General features: G+C 43.7%; 2 protein-coding genes across 3 annotated transcripts; both read left to right on the top strand.

Annotated features, from left to right (window-relative positions):
- Positions 1 to 2,989: 2,989 nt before the first annotated feature.
- On the top strand, positions 2,990 to 10,151 carry LOC116157533 (EKC/KEOPS complex subunit TPRKB-like). 2 transcript variants are annotated; one of them, XM_064494361.1, is made up of 5 exons: positions 2,990 to 3,218; positions 6,803 to 6,965; positions 7,814 to 7,936; positions 9,290 to 9,466; positions 9,995 to 10,151. In XM_064494361.1, exons 2-5 carry the CDS (start codon positions 6,825 to 6,827, stop codon positions 10,079 to 10,081), a joined length of 528 nt encoding a protein of 175 aa, XP_064350431.1. In that variant the 5' UTR covers positions 2,990 to 3,218; positions 6,803 to 6,824; the 3' UTR covers positions 10,082 to 10,151. The 2 variants fall into 2 exon arrangements, with proteins under 2 accessions (XP_064350431.1, XP_064350432.1); XM_064494362.1 differs by lacking the exon at positions 2,990 to 3,218 and adding an exon at positions 3,400 to 6,476.
- Positions 10,152 to 20,253: 10,102 nt separating this feature from the next.
- LOC135323040 (putative N-acetyltransferase 8B) lies at positions 20,254 to 21,199 on the top strand. The gene is given in 2 exon segments (XM_064494358.1): positions 20,254 to 20,681; positions 20,683 to 21,199. Coding segments are annotated over 2 exon segments (702 nt in total). The 3' UTR covers positions 20,957 to 21,199.
- The last annotated feature ends 927 nt before the right edge of the window (positions 21,200 to 22,126 follow it).

Genomic DNA, 22,126 nt, shown 5'->3' with positions numbered 1-22,126 from the left:
CTTCTTGCTAAAAGGGCTGCTCTTGTGGAATTGTTCCCTAGGATACATCATGAATGCTCACTTGGAAAGAAGTTGGAGCCGACAACGGGTGAGGCCAAAAAAAGAACAATCAGGGGCAAGTACGGGAATCTAGCTAATCTGATAGTTTTAAGGAGTTTCTTGGCAAGCAGTCCCTGAGGAGGACACTGCCAGTAGAAGCATCATCACAAAAGCACTGCCACCTTCAAGAACCTTCTTTGATCCTTTTGTCCTCTCTGTCCCTTCTCATGTCAGTTATCAGCATGGCTTGTTGAAAACCAGTCTGCTTTCGCTACTTCGTGTCTCATTTATTCTTCAACACACTATGGTTCTGGCTTCTCACATCGCACCATAGAAAGTCCTCTGGCTAAAGGGACCAGGAACACTCTTTTGTAAAGGTCTTCAGTGGTTTATTTATCTTTTAAAATGTTTATTTTTATTAAAAAAAAAACATATACAGGTAGCTTAACATTCAAATACTTCTACTGAGATTGCTGTGAGAGTAGTCTTCCCATCAGCACCCTGCCCTCCCCTGACTGTCACTCCCCAGATGCAAGCACTTGAAGTATTTTTTGCATTAGCTTCTAATATTTGCCTCCATATTTAAGTACTGTGCTTATATTGCCACTGCTTGATGTTTCCGGTTTTAATGTTATCTGTTGACTTCCTGCTGTGGAGGATGAGGACTTAGCTCATTCACATCCTCTTTCCCCCATCATCTTTTCAGTATAGCTGTTTCCCAACTTTCAGTTAAATCAGTATTCTAAGTTCACGTTATCTGCTAGGTAAATGTCATTCACCTCTGAGCCATGGCGTACCATGATGATGTTTCCTCTCTTAACCACTTTCGTCCCCTTCGTTTTTGCCTTTTTTTTTTTTTTTTTTGCATCTTTTCCTATGGACCCATCACTAATTCATCCTCCAAATCTCCAACACCTCTGTAACATTTCTCCTAACATGGATAGGATAAACACATCAGATTCTTTTTTGCTTGAAATCTTTCCCGGAAGCCTCTTGACCTACTCCGGGCTGGGCACTGTATTAGTTTGCCAGGGCTGCTTAAAAAAGGACCACAGGCTGGGCGGCCTAAACGACAGGTAGTATTTTCTCACGGTTCTGGAAGCCGGAAGTCCGAGATTAAGGTGCTGGCAGGGCTAGTTTCTTTGGAGGCCTCTCTCCTTGACCTGTTTAGATGGTTGCCTTCTCCCGTGGTCTCCACATGGTCTTCCCTCTGTGTCTGTGTCCAGGTTTCCTCTTATAAGCTCACCAGTCATATTGCACTAGTGCCCACCCTAATGACCTCATTCAAACTTAACCTCTTTCAAGACCCTATCTGCAAACACAGCCACATTTTGAAGCCCTGGTGCTTAGGACGACTTCAACATACGACTTCTGTCTGGACACAACTCAACCCATGGCAGTCACCCTGGTGGTTCTCCACACCTGCGGCATAGCTCTCCCCTGGGACTTCTCCTTGCCCTCGCCCTGGGCATTACTACGTCCCTCTGCTGTTTCCTGGATCCATAGCTGCTGCTTTCCCAGTTTACTGCCCTGTTTGGTGGAGAACATCCTCCCATAGTTTTCCAAGAAGGATTAATGGGATGTAAATCTTTTGAGGCTTTGGCATGTCTGAAAGGGGTTTATTTTATTCTTTTCCTGCACTGATAGTTTGACAGGCTATACACTTTTAAATGCATTTATACATTGTTTTCCATTGCTCATAGTTGCTGTTTGAAACCTTGAGCTATTCTGATTCCAGAACTTTGACTTGTGACCTGTAATTTTTTCTTTCTGAAAGCTTTAGGATTTTATCTCAGGTGTCCTGAAATTTCATAATATACTTTAGTGTGGGTATTTTTAAAATTCATAGTGCTAGATACTAAGTGAGGCCTTTCAGTCTGGCCTGAATGTGCATCGGTTTTGGAAAACTTTCTTTTCATCTTACCCTGTTTTCTTTTTGGGGAACTAGTAAGTTGACTATTGGATTTTCTGAAGTGTACCTCCAAGTTAATTGTGTTTTTTATTTTCCACTTTTAATCTCTTTCCCTTTTTTTTTTTTTAAATCAGAATTGCCTCAGCTTTATTTTCTACTCTCTGTTAATTATTTAGGTTTTCTGCTGTATATTATATACATGTTTTTCTGCTATATATTTTTTAATTTCTAAGAGTTAGCTCTTATTTCCTGAATGGCATTTTTTCCAGCATTCTTGTACGTATTTTTTAGTTAATGTATTATCTTTTCCTTCTCTAAGGTTACCGGTTTTTAAGTTTCTTCTGTTCTATCAGCTGTTTTTGTTTTTAATTTTTATCTTTTCCTGTTTGTTGATGCCTCTCTTCTGTTAGATGTGATCTTGAAATATCTGGTGGCCTTTGCCTGTCTTTTTGTACTTAAGATTAAGGCAGTCAAAGCTGAAAATCCAACAGTCGATTTATTTTGTATATATGTATTCCCACTGTGCTCAAGCCACACGGTTCTCTTTGCTCTTCCTTAAATAGGCTAGGGCCGTATCTGTCTCAGAGCCTTTGAACTCTTTGCTGCTCTCCCAAATACACAGAACTTGCTTCCAGACCTCCAGTCACTGTTCAAATGGCCCTTTTTGGTGAGATCTTTCTTAACCATCCTATTTAAAACAGTAATACCCATGGCCTGGCATTCCTTCTTTCCTCTGTTTTTTTCTCCGTAGCACATATCTATCCTACAGCTGTTTGTTATTTACCTGTTTTTGTGTAAAGAGAAAAAGTACTGACCAAGACGAGCCCCGACCATAAAGAACGTGGGAAACAATTCTCTACGTAATCCTCTCATCCTGTTCAGAGGCTTGCCTCCTCCTCTGGAGGCTGATACGCTCCGGGATGACGCCGAATCTCGGGCAGCGGAGACGTACGTAGAGCTCTCCCGGGCCAGTACCTTCCCGGGGAGAAACGGGGCGTCTCGTCCACGGCTGCCTGGCTTGAGGACGGGGCGGGCACTCGCAGCTTCGGGCCGGGCCGCCTCCCCGGCGGAAGTGGCGGGCGGAGCCGGGCTCTCCTTCCAGCCGCTGACGGGACTCACGCGGGGGGAGCAGGGTGGGCAGGGCGGCGGCGGAGACCCTTCCTCCGCAGGGGACGCGGAAAGACGCGGCGGCTCCGGCCGAACCCCCGGAAGTCGAAGCCCTTGCTTCCGAGGGGACGGCTTCGTGGGACGGACCGGGGACGCGGCGGTGAGTCCCGCCGGCGCGCTGGCGGGCCGGGCCGGGAGCCCCGGGCCTGGCGTCCGTGGCCCTGATTTCCCAGTCCTGCCTGTGGCTCCCCGCGCCCTTGTTTCTCCCGCGCGCCCTCGGCCCGGCCCCGGGAGCGCAGCCGGACAGGGGCCGACTCTCCCTTCTTGGGGGGGGGGGTGTACAGTCCAGCGGCGGTTCCTCATCCCGATCAGCCCGCGCTCACCAAAGTGGTGACAAGGGCTGAGAAGGCGCTCGGAGAACAGGGAGCTAGTCCTGCGGCTCTGGGCGCGCTGCTAAATGGACTCTTAGGGGCGAGCGGAGGGAGGGGAGATTGAGTCGGGAGAACTGGCTGTCCCCCGGAGTGGAGACGAGGGGGAAGTTGGGAGGCTGGAAGCTGAACAGGCCTTTGCGGCGGTGGCGGGAGGAGCGCGGTCTGGGGGCGGGTGCGCTAGGCAGCAGGAGAGGGAGGCAGGGCCCGGGTCCTACTTTGGAACGCCTTGACTTAAAGGGGCTTTATCGTAAGAGCAGCAGAAGGGAAATTTTGGTTTACATTTTGAAGGGATTACTGTGACCCCCAGGTGGAGGCTGGATGATAGAAGGGCAGGAATTGTTACGGAACAAAAGTTCTGTGCCCCAGGCACAGTGAGGCCAAATAAATGGAAAGGAGTTTGGAGCAGAGAGTGATTTATTGCAGGGCCAAGCAAGAAGGGGTGGCTCATGCCTGAAAAACCTGAACTTCCTGGTGGCTTTTGTAAAGAAGTTTAGAAGTTTTTAAAGGCAAAATTTGGGATGAGGGCTGCAGGGTGTGTGACTTTCTTCTGATTGGCAGGTGATGAGGTAATGTGGCAGCGTTCCGGGAATCAGGTGTTCAGCCTTCAGTTGCCTTCCTCCACCTGGGTCAGGGTCTTAGTTCCTGCAGAAGAACTCATGGGCATTGTTGTGTATATCCCTTGAGGAAAAACCAGGACCCTGCCCCAAGGCTGCACTGTTGTTTCTCGAGGGTTTCTGCCCGTACATTCTCTCCTTTCCCTGATTAGCAACTGTTTGAATCTGCCGTTTGGAACACAGGGAAGGTCAGGGAGGCTGAATGAAGCGTATTTCCTACAAACAAGGAAAGGGGGGCACAGAAAATATTTGTACCAGGGAGGACCCCCAGAGTCCTCTGTTTCCTTTTGAGGCAACCACTTCTAAGAGGTCACAGCTGTAGATGAGAGGTGGTGGCCTACAGTGGTGGCAGTGGGTATGGGAGAGAAGTGCACTGGTCAAAAAGATATTTAAAAATTGACAAGACTTTTGGAGTAGATATGGGATTTCAGTCAAAGGTATCAAATGATGATACTAAGTTCCAGGCCTAAGTGAGTGGATAATAGAGACCAAAACCAAACTATTTTGACGTTTGCTAGGGGTCCTTTTTCCCTTAGTGTAAAACCCACAAACATTTTTTTCCTCCCTGATTATATGTATGCATTTTTTTGTGTGTGCTCTGCTGGGGAGAGCAGCAGGCCGATATTGTGAGTGGTAAAAGAATTTACCAAAGACAAAGGAAAGTTTAAGAAACATAGGAAAAGTTTAAAAGTATGTAAGTTTTAAAAGCTGAAGCTCTAAACTGTTCTTAGTACCTATATGTGAATGAACAGTACATATATGTAGATTTTAAAATGGTTTTATCTCAGTGAGTTGCTCTCCTGGAATAAACATTGTGGAAGGAAAGAAGGAAGGAAAGAAGGAAAGAAAAGGTTTAATAGATACACTGCTACAGGCAGCAGCGGGCCACACAGACTAGAGGTGCCTGTGTGAACACCCAGGGTGGGCTGCTGAGGTCTTTTATGGGATGGGGTTGGTGAACAGAGAGGGCTGGGCTGCGGGATCAGCTCATGCACAGGTTTTTGACTGGTTATGGGTGAGGGTCCATGAAGAGCCAATAAGGAGGAACCATGGGCAGAGACAAGTCAGCCTGCGCTATTATGAGGCTAGCCATTTCCCAGGACTATTGATTCTGCTACGGGAAACACATGTCAGAAAAGGGTGCACTTTGGTTTTTTTTTTTCCTGAGGGATTGCAGGTGGACATCTGAGAGCCCAAGAGTGGGGGTCTCAGGGCCTTGGCAGACATCAGTTGGCACCATATGCTTACTGTAGAAAATTTAGAACATACACACAACAATATTTTTTATAGAGGACAATAAAAGTTACCTACAATTTTACTGCCCAAAACGGCCACATTTTGGTGTGCTTCCTTCATTTTTTTTGTGTGTGTGTGCATCTGTTTGTATAATTGGGTATACATTCTATCTTTGTAATTTTTATGTATTTTATGTAATATCTATTTACATATCTGTATAATTTTTAATAAATTATGTATACTTTTTTGTGTGATTGGGTATGTTATCTTTTTTCCATTGGGCATTATTGTGACAATAAAGACTGAATTGCTGTGAGCCAGGACATTATTCACAAATATTCTTTTTTTTTCCCCCTGATTGTAACAGAAAAGGTCCGATGTAATTCCAGCAAGTCAAAGATAATTTTTTGTTGTATTTCCTTTCAATATTTTTTCTTTTTGTGTACCTTTTTAAAAATCCACAATTTATGCCACATTTTGTGTTTTGTTTTCCAATCAAATGTTCTACCTTAATAATGTTATTAATTGCTATTTTTACACATCGTTAACTGCTCCTCAAGACTCCAGTTTTTAGTGGTTGTTCAGTAATAACCAAACCTACTAGTTAGGTGAGTTGTTTTCAGCTTTTTACTGTTAGGATGACGAGGACATCTTATTACATAAATCTCCAGGTTGCCGATTTATTCCTTGAGAAAAATGCTAGAAATGGAAACTGCTAGGTAAAAAGATTAAAATGAACCTATCAAATTGTCTTACCCAAGTCTCTCATTAAGGCTTTGATTGAAATTGTTTTTAAGATCAAATTTTTGCAGTGCTTCATTTTTCCATTTGAGGATGTGATTATGTCTTTCTGGTTATTTAAGTTGTCTTTTATGCTTCTTTTGTGTCTTTGTATACACCCTGTCCTTTTCTTGTTAAATTTATGTTTGTAAAGGGCCAGTATTATTGTTTAAGAATTGTACCCTCTCTGCTTAAATTCCCATGTGTGAAATGAATAGCTTTGAGTCAAGTTGTACTTTATTCTATTAAGATTGTTTTTTCCCTTTATATTTGTGTCTGGGTGCTGCTAGTGTCTAAACAGAATGGTGAGATCAGGAAGCTGGAAAGGCTAAGTTGGAGTGAGGTTTCATCACTGCCGTAAGTAACCCGTGGTCTAAAAACCTGTCAGTGTTCTGCTCCTCGCTGTCTCTTGGAGCCCCTCATCCTTGCACCAGAGCCTGCCTTGTCTGCACAACCAGGGGGCCAGGCGGCAATCTTGAGCCTTTCCCAGGAATGGGAAGGAAGCTAGGAACTGCTCAGCAGGGTTAGGAAGACAGTATCTCATGAGGATGCCAAATGTGCTGTTGGATGGATTCTTCTAGTTTAAGAGCTCTCCGTCTTATTATTAAAGTTATTTTAACTTACTCGTTAGTAAGGATATTTGTTTATTATGATTTACAATGTTGTCTTTTGGTCTCGTGCAGTTGCATCCTGCTTACCTAGGAAATGCAGCTAACACATCAGCTGGACCTATTTCCTGAACACAGAGTGACCCTTCTGTTATTTAAAGATGTAAAAAATGCTGGAGACTTGAGAAAAAAGGCCATGGAAGGTGCCATTGATGGCTCATTAATAAACCCTACAGTGGTAAGTACTCGTGGGGATGCGTGAGCTCTACGGAGAGATTAGGACTATGATAACTTTGTTATGGGTGATGATGTTACAGGTTAGCCTAAGGTGGTTGTCTTGATAGCCTGAGATTCAAGGGCGAGGCCCTGCCCTAGGAGATGTGAGAGGCGGTCTGGCGCTGGTGTGATGGCAGATGCTGGGTCTCTGTCTTCTCATCTGAGCTAGGATGTAAAGTAGGCATCGCATAATGGTTACGAGCACACGCTGTACAACCACTTACCAGGACTTGTCCCAGACATGCCACTTACTAGGACTTTGAGCGAGTGGTAGCCAACCTTTATCCAGTGCTGCTTTGGTTCCTAGTATTGTTCTAAGTTCCGTACAGACTCTGCTAATTCACTTAATCTTCACAACAACCCTATGAAGGAAGTGCTGTGATTATCTGCATCCACCAGATAGAGCACTAAGGAATTTGCCCAAGTTCCCTGGGTGGTAAGTGACAGAGCTGGGATCCAGCCCCTTTCTTTGCCTTGGTTCCCTCACCTGTGGCACGTGAGTAATGACACGGATATCCTAGGTGGTTTTGAGAACTACAGAAAATGGAGGCAAAATGTTTAGAATGTGACCTTTCCCATAATAATAGCTCTCAGTAAGTGTACTTTGAAAATGTTTTTACTATTTATCTAAGTTGCTTGCAGCTTTAAAATTCTATGATTTTCTGAACACCCAGGCCCTTGAGATTTTGAAAATATCACAGGAATTGTAATGAAGTGAAACAGACTGGCACTGGAGTTACCTTGATAGGGCATAAGTCTTTTGAGGACTCCAGACTGTCTGTGTGTAATTCTTTTTGTTCTCTTTGGTAGATTGTGGATCCATTTCAGATACTTGTGGCAGCAAACAAAGCAGTTCACCTCTACAAACTGGGAAAAATGAAGACAAGAACTCTGTCTACTGAAATTATTTTCAATCTTTCCCCAACTAACAATGTAATTAATATGGAATTTACTTCCTATCTGTTGACCTTGGCATGATCGCCTGTGTGTTGCTCAGCATTGGGTTGGAGCCTGTTCTTAGTAACAAACCAAAATAATAGTGAAGAGAGCTCTGGATGGAGAGTTGAGGCTTAGCACTGCCTCTTACTAGACAAATAAGCTTTGGAGTCACTTCACATATGAGTAAACAAAAGTTGAGCTAAATTTGGTGTAGGTAGTTTTGTTTGTCCTTCTTAGCATATAGTCAGGAAGCTCACTCTAAGTGGCATGTAAATCTGAATGATAAAAGTCAGGCATGGATATTTGCCTGTTATCATGTATATGTTTCATTCTCCTGATAAAGTCTTTAAAGGTAGAATCCATGTCTTTTCCAAATACCAGAGGCCTCATGCCTGGAACACCCCTGAACACAGGCTCACTCACACAGCCAGTGTGTAGGAAGAGTTTGTGGTCTGAGATACTGTTAGTAATCAGAGTTACTGAGCTAAAAACATTCCACCTGGGGCATGTAAATAAAACACCAAAACCTGTAATTTTGCTGATGAAGTGTTAATATTACTACTACTATTAATATAACCAACTGCTAAATCATCAAGAGAAAAATTAGGAAACCCGTAGCATGGTGTAAAATACAGACGTTTGAAATGTTTGTAAAAGGCATGGTCCTAGAATACCCCAGTGCCTGGGGGAAAATTTCTAGATAATATACTGTTTCTTTGAGATCATGGAAGTAATCCAAGAGAACGTGTGATTCATAAGCATCTGCTGAGCTCGTCCCTGTCCCAGTTTTAGGGGCAGAAGAAACAAGTATGTTCCTGAGGAAGGCAGATGAACAAGGCAGAAGTTTAAATGCCCTGAGATAACTGACGTAATGGGAATGATAATGCAGATCTATGGTGGCGACAAAGCAGCAGTCCATTCTGTAAGGAGGAAGGCGGAAGGGAGTGACATTTGAACTGGACCTTGAAAGATGAGGGCACTCCAGGCAGAGGACAAAGTGTGAGCACAGGCCAAAAAGCATGAAATGACAGGACCCCAGACAGCCCAGGCTGGCTGCAGGGCAGGAGTACGCAGCTCAGGGGTCACCTGGGTCCAAGGGAGGCGGTATTAGCGCTCCACGGCGAGAAGCCCGGCAGGGCCCGCGGGAGTGAGGTGCTGCCGTGAGTAGGGGGCGCTCTGGAGGCAGAGCTGGCGGATGTTGGGAAGGAACAGTTGAGAAAAACTACAGGTGGAGAGGGCCGTTAAGATATGAAAAACAAGAATCTGACCAGGAAGAGTGCAAATGGAGAGATGTTTCACATGTTGAAACTATTGGTGTTTAATTTTCTTCTTTTCTTTTTCTGTTAGATTTCAGAGGCTCTGAAGACATTTGGTATCTCGGCAAATGACACTTCAATTCTAATTACTTACATTGAAGAGGGAGAAAAACAAATAAATCAAGAAGACCTAGTGTCTCAGGTGGAAGGTCATCAAGTTTCTCTGGAAAATCTCCCTGAAATAACAAATATTACAGAAGTGAAAAAGGTTTGTGAATCCACATTTTTAGAAAGAGCGTGATTAATGTGGAATAATACTGTTTGCTTATTGATCATCAATGCTTCTATTTTTTTCTTAGCTTTTAAGAAATATTAATTGAAATTACTTGAAAAATATAGATGCAAAGAATTGGAAGATGCAGGTTTTATGTAAGATAAATTAGAAACTTAGCTGATAAACACATTCTTTTAAAAAGAATAGATAACGTTAAATATCAAGCTTACATTATGTTTGACATGTAAAATAAATACAGTATGAAATTTATGACTAAACGTATGCTTTTAAAATTGGTACAGATTTGCCTCTGTGTTTATAGTTATCACCGCAACTGCAGTTAAAAGGGAACATTTGACATAAGTGACCAATTGCCATCTACTTTGCATACTTTAATCACATTGTGATTTCACATGATTATCCCAATAATTGAGAAATATTCCACATATACATGTTTGTATAATGAAAATTAGTAGTACATGAATATTTCAGCGTGTCATTATCTGTCTTTTATTTTTACAGATATATAAACTATCTTCACAAGAAGAAAGTATTGGGACATTACTGGATGGTATCATTTGTAGAATGTCAACAAAAGACGTTTTATGAAATGAAAAATATTAATAGTTTTCAGCATTTATTAAAAACATTGGTTATTTTTTCCAGATTATTACATTTATTATGTTTGTTGAAGAAATTTTTATTTATTTATTATATGTATCTTTTTTTAACTTAAGTATATTCAGTTTACAACATTGTATTAATATCTGGTGTACAGCATAGTGATTCAGTTACATATAAATATATATTCATTTTTATTACAGGTTATTACAAGATGTTGAATATAGTTCCCTGTGCTATACAGTAGGACCTTGCTGTTGATCTATTTTATATATAGTAGTTAGTATCTGCAAATCTCAAACTCCCAATTTATCCCTCCCCCCCCATAATCATAAGTTTATTTTCAATGTTTGTGGGTCTGTTTCTGTTTTGTAAATAAGTTCATTTGTCTTTTTTTAAGATTCCACATGTAAGTTATATCATGTGGTATTTTTCCTTCTCTCTCTGGCTTACTTCACTTAGAATGACAATCTCCAGGCCCATCCATGTTGTTGCAAATGGCATTCTTTTTTATGGCTGAGTAGTATTCCACTGTATAAATATACCACAACTTCTTTATCCACTCATCTGTCAATGGACATTTATGTTGTTTCCATGTATGGCCATTTTCAATAATGCTGCCAGAAACATTGGGGTGCATGTATCTTTTCAAATTAAAGTTCCTTCTAGATATATGCCCAGGATTGGGATTGCTGGATCATACGGTAAGTCTATGTTTAGTCTTTTAAGGAATCTCCATACTGTTTTCTAGAACAGCTGCACCAAACTATATTCTCAACAGTGTAGGAAGGTTCCCTGTTCTCCACAGCCTCTCCAGCATTTATCATTTGTGGACTTTTGAATGATGGCCATTCTGACTGGTGTGAGGTGATACCTCACTGTAGTTTTGATTTGCGTTTCTCTGATAATTAGCGATACTGAGCATTTTTTCATGTGCCTATTGGCCATTTGTATGTCTTCACTGGAGAAGTGGTTGTTTAGGTCTTCTGCCCATTTTTAGACTGGGTTGCTTGCTTTTTTGTTGTTGTTACTGAGTTGTATGAGCTGGAAATACAACTTTGTATATTCTGGAAATTAAGCCCTTGTCAGTCTCATTGTCTGCAAATGGTTTCTCCCATTCTGTAGACTGTCTGTTTGTTTTCCTTATGGTTTCCTTTGCTGTCCAAAAGCTTTTAAGTTTACTTAGGTCCCATTTGTTTATTTTTGCTTTTATTTTCTGTTGCCCGGGTAGGCTGCCCTAGGAGAACACTGCTAAGATTGATATCAGATATTGTTTTGCCTATGTTTTTTTCTAAGAGGTTTATAGTGTCTTATGTTTACATCTTTAAGCTATTTTGAGTTTATTTTTGTGTATGGTGTGAGGGAGTGTTCTCATTTCATTGATTTACATGCTGCAGTCCACGTTGTAGAAAATTTTAAATCATAGAATGGTAACAAAGGAAAAAAACCACTCCCACTCCTGCCTCTTAATATTCTAAAGATAACCACTGTTACTATTATTTGTCACTGTCTTCTAGTCTTCAATTTCTGTTCAAATATATTTTATTTTTATCTAATTGGAATGGCTGCAAACATTTACTGGATGTCACATAAGGGCAACAGACACAAAATATGCTCAGCATCTCTAATTACTAGCAAAATGGAAATCAAAACTACAGTGAAGTATCACCTCATACCAGTCAGAAGGGCCATCATTTAAAAGTCTACAAAAAACAAATGCTGGAGAGGGTGGGGAAAAAAAAGGGAACCCTTTGACAGTGTTAGTGTAAATATAAATTGGTGCAGCCAGTATTGAGAATAGTACAGAGGTTTCTTAAAAAACTAAAAATAGAGTTACCATATGATCCAGCAATCCCACTCCTGGGTGCGTATCTGGAGAAAACTCCAATTCAGAAAGACACCATGTACCCTAGTGTTCACAGCAGCACTATTTACAATAGCCAAGACATGAAAGCAACCTAAATATTCATCGCCAGATGACTGGATAAAGAATTTGTGGTATGTGTGTACATGATGGAGTACTACTCAGCCATAAAAAAGAATGAGATAATGCCATTTGCAGCAACATGGGTGGACCAAGAGATTATCATACTAAGTGAAGTAAGTCAGAAAGAAAAAGATAGATACCATATGACATCTCTTATATGTGGAATCTAAAATATGACACAAATGAACTATTTACAAAACAGAAGTAGACTCATAGACATAGAAAATAAATTTACGATTACTAAGGGAGTAGGTGGATAAATTAGAAGTTTGGGATTAGCAAATACAAACTACTATATACAAAACAAATAAACAACAAGGTCCTACTGTATCACACAGGGAACTATATTCAATATCCTGTAATAAACCACAGTGGAAAAGACTATGTATGTAAATGTATAGCTGAATCACTCTGCTGCACACCAGAAACTACACTACACTCAACTAAAAAGATAAAATTCAACTTAAAAAGATAAAGATCTATTGGGTATCTACAATATTCTAGGTTCCTGTCTTAATAACTTTATATCCACCTGTTCATATTCCTGCATTTCTGGCTACTCCAGCATTGCCCTACCAAGTCTCCTGGTTCCAAGTTTTTATGTGCAGGAATTCATTTAATTCTCACAGCATCATATGAAGCAGATACTGTTATTAACTAGATTAAACCCAAAGTTGCGATACACCGCACTGACAAAAGATAGGACAGAAATCACATGATCATCTCAATAGGTGTAGAAAAGGCATTTGATAGAATTCAGCACCCAACCCATTTATGATAAAAACTCGAACATATCTCAACATAATAAAAACTATTTATGGCAAACTTAACAGCCAACATAATACTCAATGGTGAAAAGTTGAAAGCCTTCCCACTAAAATCTGGAACAAGACAAGGATGCCCACTCTCACCACTTCTGTTCAACATAGTATTGGAAATCCTAGCCATAGCTATCAGACAAGAAAAAGAAAGAAAAGGGATCCAAACTGTCACTAAGACGAAGAGGTAAAATTGCCACTACATGGGGATGACATGATACTATATATAGAAAACCACAGAGGCTCCACACAAAAACTACTAGAGCTGATAAAAGAATTCAGCAAGGTAGCAGGATACGAGAGTAACATACAGAAATCAGTTGCATTTCTTTACACTAACAGTGAAATATCAGAAAAGTAAAAACAAATCCCTGTTAAAATCATATTAAGAAAAAATAAGCTTAGGAATAAACCTGACCAAGGAGATGAATTATACAGACACCTACAAAACACTGATTAAGGGAATTAAAGATGATTTATTTAAAGAAATGGAAAGATCCCATGCTCTTGGATTAGAAGAATTAATACTGTTAAAATGGCCATACTACCCAAAACAGTTCACAGATTTAATGTGATTCCTGTCGAATTACCCAGGAATTTTTTCACAGAACTAGGACAAATAATCCCAAAATTTATATGGAATCATGAAGACCCAGAATTGCCAAAGCAATACTGAGGAAAAGAACAAAGCTGGAGGTAGAACCCTCCCAGACTTCAGACAAACTACAGAACTACAGTAATCAGAACAGTGTGATACTGGCACAAAAACAGACATGGATCAGTGGAACAGAACAGAGAGCCCACAAATAAACCACAGGCTTATGGTTAGTCTTCAACAAAGGAAGCAAGAACATGCAATGGAGGAAAGACAGTCTCTTCAAGTGGTGTTGGGAGAACTGGACAGCCACATGTACATCAATGAAGTTACAACAGTCCCTCACTCCATACACAAAAATAAACTCAAAACGGCTTAAAGACTTAAACAGTACAGGACACCATGAATCTTGAGAACAGAAGCAAAACATTCTCAGACATAAATTGTACTCATATTTTCATAGATCAGTCTCCCAAACCCAAGGCAAAAGAAAAAGTAAAAATAAATGGGACCTAATTAAACTTAAGATTTGCACAGCAAAGGAAACCATAAAAACAGACAGACAACCTATGGAATGGAAAAAACATTTACAAATGATGCAACCGACAAGGGCTTAATTTCCAGAATACACAAACAGTTCATACAACTTAAAAAAACAAACAACCCAATCAAAAAATGGGCAGGAGACCTAAACAAGCAGTTCTCCAATGAAGACATATAAAAGGCCAATGGGCACATGAAAAAACGTTCAGTATCAGTAATTAACAGAGAAATGCAGATCAAAACTACGATGAGGTATCACCTCACACCAGTCAGAATGGCCATCAGTAAAAAAGTCCACAAACGATAAATGCTGGAGAGGATGTGGAGAAAAGGGAGCCTTCCTGCACTGCTGGGAAGGTAGGTGGTGCAGCTGTTATGGAAAACAGTAAACAATCTTATGGTTCCCAGGGAAGGAGGGTGGGAAGGGATAAATTTGGGAGTTTCAGGTTTACAAATGTTAGCCGCTATATATAAAAATAGGTTTTAAAAAATGTTTTCTGCTGTATAGCACAGGGAACTACGTTCAATATATTGTAATAAACTTTAGTGAAAAAAATGAAAACAAATATATGTGTGTATGTGCATGACTGGTACATTGTGCTGTACACCAGACATTGATACACTGTAACTGATGGTACTTCAATTAAAAATAAAAAGTATGAGATTCCTCAAAAGACTAAAAATAGACTTACCATATGATCCCGCAATCCCACACCTGGGCATATATCCTGAGGGAACTCCAACTTGAAAAGATAGGTCCCCTAGGCTGGCTTTGGCCCTGGACCTGCCAGGACAGTCTGCGCTGCTCAACACCTGGGTCAGGTTCCTGTCACCTCTCCCATCTCGCTTCAGCCCTCTGAGCAATAACGTGCCTGGTTCCCCTCTATCCACCCACACCTTCTTAATTAGTCCCTTTAATGAGCTATATCTATAAAATCAGCTCGAGTTACCCTAATTTGAGAGTTGGGACCCGATACCGTCTCCCTTTCTCAGAGAATGTGTCAAAAGGTTCAGTTGGACTAGAAAGATTTCTGTAGAGCTGGAATCATTGTCCTAGGATTTCTGAACATCTTGCCAAGGATGACCTGTCAGTCCGCTTTCCTTCCCCTTGAAATAATTTTCTTATTTCCCCTCACTCATCTCCTTTGTTATGAGTTCTCCGTGGAAGCCCAGGGCGCTGACCTGAGGCTGGCTATAGGGAGCCCTGATGAGAGGTCAGGGGAGATGTTCTGTCCAGGACATTTTCCTCCTCTTTCTGAGATTTCCAAACCACAGTGCCACCTGACTGCGTTCCATCTCACTGGCCCCTCTCTGGGCTGGGCTGGTCCACCAGACAAGTTCTTCATAAACCGAAGCCTGGGGTTTCACTGACATGCTGCTCTCAAGTCCACAACTGTGGGAATAACAGTGATGCCAATGGTATAATTACCTATTACAACAGGTTCCTATGGGCAACAGAAAAATAAATCTACCAGGGTGCTTGTAACTGTTGATGTCTAATCTAATTAACTTTTTAATAAGTTAGCTAATAATTAACTATGATATGTTGGTAAGCAAGTAACTAATAGCAATATAAGTGCTTAATGAGAAGTGCAAAGGCTTCAAAAGAGGGAGCAGATACAAGATCCATCTGGTTGGGAGGGGTCAGAGATCTTGATGGAGAAGGTAGCATTCAGTTGGATCTTGAAGAAAGAACAGAGCCTTAGGCACATATTGGAATTTGGCCAACTTCTGATCACTGACCACCAACGACAGGGGCGTGATGAGGCTTGGAGGTGAATCTTGCCTCCCACCAGGGAAAGCTGGTTCTCCTGGCATCCAGTGCTTTACACGGATCCATAACTCACACACTTCTCAGACACCTGCTTGTCGGGGTCAGCGTGTGGCACGGAAAAAGCAAAATGTTGAAGCCTTGGAGTCAGAGCTGCCAAGGCTTCGGTCACCCTGCCATGTGCTATAGGGCCTTGGGTGGGCTAGCTCAGGTCTGTGGGCCTCAGTAAAACAGAAACATCAGTATCAACCTTAGTGCTTAGCTTGTTATGAACATCAAATAGCACAGCATAGGAAAAGCCCTTTCTCACAGTGTCAGGCACCTAACTTCTCGGTGACTAACAGCTGTCTCTTCTTCCATGTGCACCAGGCATAGCGCTCAGGTCACACCCGTATCTGCTGAGGCAGATAATAAAACAAGACTCACTGCTGGTGCGAAAGTACAGTTTGGCAGTTCCTCAGACTGTTAGAGTGACCACGTGATCCAGCAATTCCACTCCTAGGTCTATGCTGAAAGAACTGAAAACAGGTGTTGAAACACTTGTACAGAATGTTCATAGCAGCACTATTCACAACAGCCGAAAGGTGGAAACAACTCAAACGTCCAGTGAATGAACGGATAAACAAATGTGGTCTATCCATACAATAGAATATTATGCAGCCATAAAAAGCAATGAAATACTTGGCCAACAAGCACACGAAAAGATGCTCAACATCACTAATTATCATAGAAATGCAAATCAAAACTACACTGAGGTATCACCTCACAACAGTCAGAATGGCCATCATTCAAAAGTTCACAGATAAATGCTGGAGACGGTGTGGAGAAAAGGGAACCCTCCTACACTGCTGGTGGGAATGAAAATTGGTTCAGCCACAATGGAGGACAGTATGGAGGCTCCCTAAAAAACTAAAAATAAACTTACCATATGATCCATCATTCTCACTCCTGGGCATATATCAGGAGAAAAATATAATGTGAAAAGACATATGTACCCCAGTGTTCACAGCAGCACTATTTACAATAGCTAAGACAGGGAAACAACCCAAATGTCCATCGACAGATAACTGGATAAAGAAGATGTGGTGTATGTATATATATATATATATATATATATATATATATGTAGAGAGAGAGAGAGAGAGAGGGAGAGAGAGACTGGAATACTACTCAGTCATAAAAAAGAATAAAATAATGCCATTTGCAGCAACATGGGTGGACCTGGAGATTGTCATTCTAAGTGAAGTAAGCCAGAAACAGAAGGGAAAATACCGTATGATATCACCTATATGTGGAATCTAAAAAAAAAAGGACACTACTGAAATTATCTGCAAAACAGAAACAGACTTAGAAGCATAGAGAACAAACTTATGACTACCAGGGGATAAAGGGGGTGGGAAGGGATAAATCAGGAGTTTGAAAACTGCACCTCTTGAGGAGTGATGAAAATGTTAGCTGTCTTGATTGTGGTGGTGGCTTCATGGGTGTACACATCTATCAAACTTCATCAAACTGTACCTCTGAAATATGTGTGGTTTACTGTGCAGGAATCATACCACAATAAAGGTGTTACAAAGAAACAGCAACGCAGTACTGACACATGGCAGAACATGGGTGAACCTTGAAAATGGAGTGAACGAAGCTGAAAGTAAAAGCTCCCATGCTGCATGGCTCCATTTAAACGAAACAACCAGAACAGGCAGTGCACAGAGACAGAAGGCAGGTTGCCCGGGGCTCAGGGGAGGGGGAAATAGGGACTGCCTGCCTGCTGCCTAAGGGGCGATGAAAATGCTTTATATAGATAGAAGTGGTGGTTACACAACATTGTGAATGTGCTAAATGCCACTGAATTGTACACATGCAAATAGTTAATTAAAAATAAAATAATAGAATAAAATGACACACCTGCCTTAGCTGTAGGAGCGCCCAATCTTACTGGGGTCTCTTTAGACTCAAGAGCTGGCAGAGGCAGAGGCAGGTAGACCCCCAAGCCTCAGGTTCATCATCTGAAAGCAGCGCCACGAGCCTGGGCTGAGACTCCCAGACTTCACCTCTTACACAGAATCGCCCACAGATCCTCCATCCGGAGAGACCGCTGCTGACGTCTGGTCTAACCATTCAGACCTTCTCTCTGCATACTGCTGGGTATAAATTACTTTTGTTATGTTTTTCCAAAAAATGAATGAAAACATACTATTTCATAACATTTCACAGCTTGATGCTCTCTTTTGACAATTGTTTTTCCATGTCAGTAAATCCTGGTCATCATTGTTCAAAGCTATGAGCAAAGCTGAAAGGCCTGAAGGTAAACCCAGGCCATGGGTGTTGAGGGAGCCACAGAAGCCAGGTGAGAATACAGGAAAGAGAGGGCAGGGACAGATCACAGACCTCTGGTCCCTCAGCTTGACCATTTGGTTTCTGACTGGTTAATATTAGAGACTCATTAAGGATACTCGACTGCATTTTGGAGTCCTAGTTCAAATTTTGCTTATCATTGAAATATTTAAAGAAAATGTTAAAAGTGTACTGAAAAGGATGTAACGCACCCATGGCTTAGCACCCGGGCTGGTAAACCTTTGTGGCCTTGCCGGGTGCCAAAGATCTGGAGCTTCGGCAGCCTTCAGCCACCAGCCCTGGATTCCAGCTGCCAGGATGACACCTCTGGGGCTGTCATGATCTTTCTCTCCTAGCCTGGTCTCTCCCCAGTGTCCTCCTAGACGCTCCTGCCAGAAACCTGGCTGCCATTGCTGACCCGTCCTCCATCCTTGGAGAGTCACTAACTCCTGCCATTTCCGCCCCTAAAATGTACCTCCAAGCAGGCCAGGTCACACCCAAGCCACTGACTTCTCTCCTAACTCCTGCCGGCCTACATGGCTCTTTGTGAACACAGAACAAGGCAACCCTCCTTCACACAGACACAACCTATCGGACGCACAGTTCAGGGGGCAGCAATGCCTTTGAGCAAGTAAGAAAAAGGTGACTTTTTCTTTGGCCAGACTCAGCTCTGTGCCAGAGCTCGTGGTCTGGTGAGCAGAGCAGGCTTGATTCTAGTCCCCACTTGCCCTCCTTGCCAAGGTGTTCTTGCGCAGTGAGCAACCTGCATACCTGTACCTAGAGGCCCTTCTTCTGCCTGGATTGCTGCACTAGCCTCTGGGGGGCGGGGGCTATATGCTTCCATTTCCACCTCCTCCAAACCAGTCTGCACGTGCAGGGAGAGTAACACACATGAACCACATACACGCACCCCCGTCTCTGGTTACGGTTCTCCTCAGCTAAAAGCACAGCAGTGGCCTCCAGCTGCTCCTGGAAAAGACTCCAAACTCCTTAACCTGATGATAGGCCCTGCATGGCCAGGCCCCTGCCATCCTCGCCCTGCTGTGAAGGACCTTGTGTGCTGAGCCAGCGGACTTGGACTCCGGCCTGTGATGATAGAGCACAGGGGGAGAGGAGCATTCCCTAGGTCCACAGCAGCGGTTTGGAGGGGCCGAGGTGGACAGCAGAGCGCACCAAGGTGCCAGGTGAGCTGCCATGGCGGGGGAGTGTCGGCCGTCCACAAGCGTGAGGACCCATGAGCGGTCCCAGACCCTGCGGCCCTCACTCCAGGCTAATCCCCCAGTGATCAGAGAATGGAGAACTGGCTGCCTGGGCTATCACAGCCTGGCTCCTTCATCCTGGGGTTTATGATTAACGAACGTGCAGAGTCAGCCAGTGGGGTGGCCCTCCAGGCCCTGATCCCCAGAAGTGGAGCGGGCTCTGCACACTCTCTCTTGGATGCCAGTCAGAGGCTGAGGACAGAGGTGAGGCTGAGGCTGCCCTGGACACTCAAGGCTCTTGTGCAGGTGAGAGGACGCGGGTGGAAGGACAGTGCTCTGAGTGCGGCCTGGGCCATGTTTGGTGTTTGGCTCTTATGCCACCTCAACAGCCTAAAAATTTGCCATCGAGGGGGAAGGAGCCTTTGCTGAAACTTGTGTTTGGAAACACAGGAGTCTTGCAGTGTGCAGTCCGTGGGAGAGGGACCAAAGGGTGGGGGACAGGCTTGGCTGCAGCATGCTGCACCCCCATGTGTGGAGAAGCTGAGAGGAGAGTGAGCAAAAAGGGACAGAGGGGAGGGGAGGAGGCCTTGAGCTTATACATGTTATTTTATTAAATCCTCACAACTTCAGAAGGTGGGTCTCAGAGGGATTATGTAACACACCCAAGGTTGCGCGCAGAGCCGGCATCAAACGCAGGTCTCTCTGACCGGACGCCTTCTGCCAGTGGCTGTGGCCACATTCTCTTGGGTAGAAGCAGAAAGACACATCCTTGAGCAGAGCTGCCCGCTCCTGGGAGGTGGGAGGATGGGGCAACTCACCTGGCTTCCTCTCTCTCCCCCAAGGCTGCTGGGAAGGTGTACAGGGAAGCCTGGCTCTCCTCCTGAACTTCGAGATTCAGACACAGAAGCCTCCCATGGCTCCTTACCACATCCGCAAATACAGGGAAAGTGACCGCAAACGGGTCGTGGCCTTGTTCTCCGAAGGGATGACTGAGCACACCCCCACTGCCTTCCGCCACATCCTGAAGCTGCCCCGAACCCTTGTGCTCTTGCTTGGAGGGCCCTTCGCCCTATTCCTGGTCTCTGGCGCCTGGGTCCTGGCCCTCGTGGCCAGCCTCGGCCTCCTAGCTGCCCTGAGGTTCCTTGCCAAATACCCTTGGATCCAGTGTAAAGTCATGTCTTTGCACACAGACATGTCTGACATCAGCAAATCCTACTTCAGTGAGAGTGGCTCCTGCTTCTGGGTGGCGGAGTCCGAGGGGCAGGTGGTGGGCATGGTGGGAGCACTGCCTGTCAAGAAGCACGCCGTGCGAAAGGAGCAGTTGGAGCTGTTTCACCTGTGGGGCCTCGGAGCACCGCGGTCAGGGGATCGCGAAAGCACTGGTCAGGGCGGTCCTGCAGTTCGCACGGGACCAGGGCTACCGTGAAGTGGTCCTCAGCACCAGTGCGCTGCAGTACTCCGCCCTGGCCCTCTACCAGCGCGTGGGCTTCCAGAAGACGGGCCAGTTCTTCTTCTCCATGATCTACAGGCTAGTCGCTCTCCCTTGCATCCAGTTTACCTACCGCCTCCCCTCTGCTCAGGTCTCTGAGGCACTGGGGCGGGCAGGGGGCCTGTGATCTGCTTCCTGTGGATCAGTCAGGAAGGACTGGCTCCGCTGCAGTAACGTGCAAACCTGGAAGTCTCACGGTGACAGCACAGAAAAACCTAATCGCTTTGGGAACCCGACGGCGTTGGTGGATGTAATGGCTCTGCTCTATTCAGTCTTTTTCGGGGTTGCTACTGTTTCATTTATCTAGTGCCACGAGAATGTTGCATAAAAAACAACCAAAAATTAATAATAAACTCTTTTTAGCTCATGAGTCTGTGGGTCAGCAGCTTACGCTGAGCTGGGCTGGGCAGACCCTTTGGTCTCAGCCTTTCCACATGTTGTCCGGTTGGCTAAGTGACAGGGTGTCCAGGCTTTCTCATTTTCCAGCAGGCTAGCTCAGGCATATGCATGCGCCACTAAAGTTCAAAAAGCACTGACCTACACTACACCCTTCCAAACCTTGAGTTGCCGATGCTGGAACTCCATTTCCCAAACCGTTTCATATGTTAAACAGAAGCAGTGCCCAAGAAAAACAGTATTTTCCATTCAAACCTGGGAAACTCTCCATACTGTTTACTTCCAGTGGGAAGTTCAAGGTAAATATCATTAGCATACTGAAGACTGAAACATTCTACAGTAGAGAAAACTTTAACCATGAAGTTTCTAAACATATTTGAGCACAAAACGCCTTTTGAAAACAGTTACCGTTAACTACTATCCTTAACGTCCCGTGGCTTGGGCTTTGGCACTGCGTCAGGTTAAGAGTGTCAGTCTCCACCTCAGAGCTCCTCGACTCTCAGGACCTTAAGCACACTGTATTCGTAAGTCGTATGGGCGTGCTGCTCTGCTCACTGTAAAAATGAAGGCAAGTTTCCACATCACCGCCTCTTTAACAACAGCGGAGTTCCTCGTCTGAGTGATTTCATTGGGGGGACTCGCAAGATGATCCTTCCAGGTAAGGCGGGTCCCAGGAGTGAATGGGAAACAGACACACTAAACGCACATCCAGGCCCCCAAGCTTGAATCCTCTATCTGGGCTGTGTTTTTGTTATGTTGTTTTGGGTTTTTTTTTTTCCCCCGTTTGACACAACTTCTCAACCATGTGCCCCACAGGAAACCTGTAGCTCGAAGTGGGCTCAGGGGTGCCTCGGACGCTCCCAGGAATGGAGAGGAACCCTGGCAGTTTCGGAAGAACTGG

Source organism: Camelus dromedarius, chromosome 15 (assembly GCF_036321535.1).
Source record: "Camelus dromedarius isolate mCamDro1 chromosome 15, mCamDro1.pat, whole genome shotgun sequence".
Taxonomy (NCBI): domain Eukaryota; kingdom Metazoa; phylum Chordata; class Mammalia; order Artiodactyla; family Camelidae; genus Camelus; species Camelus dromedarius.
Note: the sequence above shows the minus strand (reverse complement) of the source record. Positions and strands in the feature narration are given on the sequence as shown.

Excerpts from the sequence above, each read along its gene's own strand:
- LOC116157533 (XM_064494361.1), top strand. The coding sequence starts at position 6,825 with ATGCAGCTAACACATCAGCTGGACCTATTTCCTGAACACAGAGTGACC. Across the intron at positions 6,966-7,813 it reads CATTAATAAACCCTACAGTG|ATTGTGGATCCATTTCAGAT; the intron begins GTAAGTACTCGT and ends TCTCTTTGGTAG. Across the intron at positions 7,937-9,289 it reads ATCTTTCCCCAACTAACAAT|ATTTCAGAGGCTCTGAAGAC; the intron begins GTAATTAATATG and ends TTTTTCTGTTAG.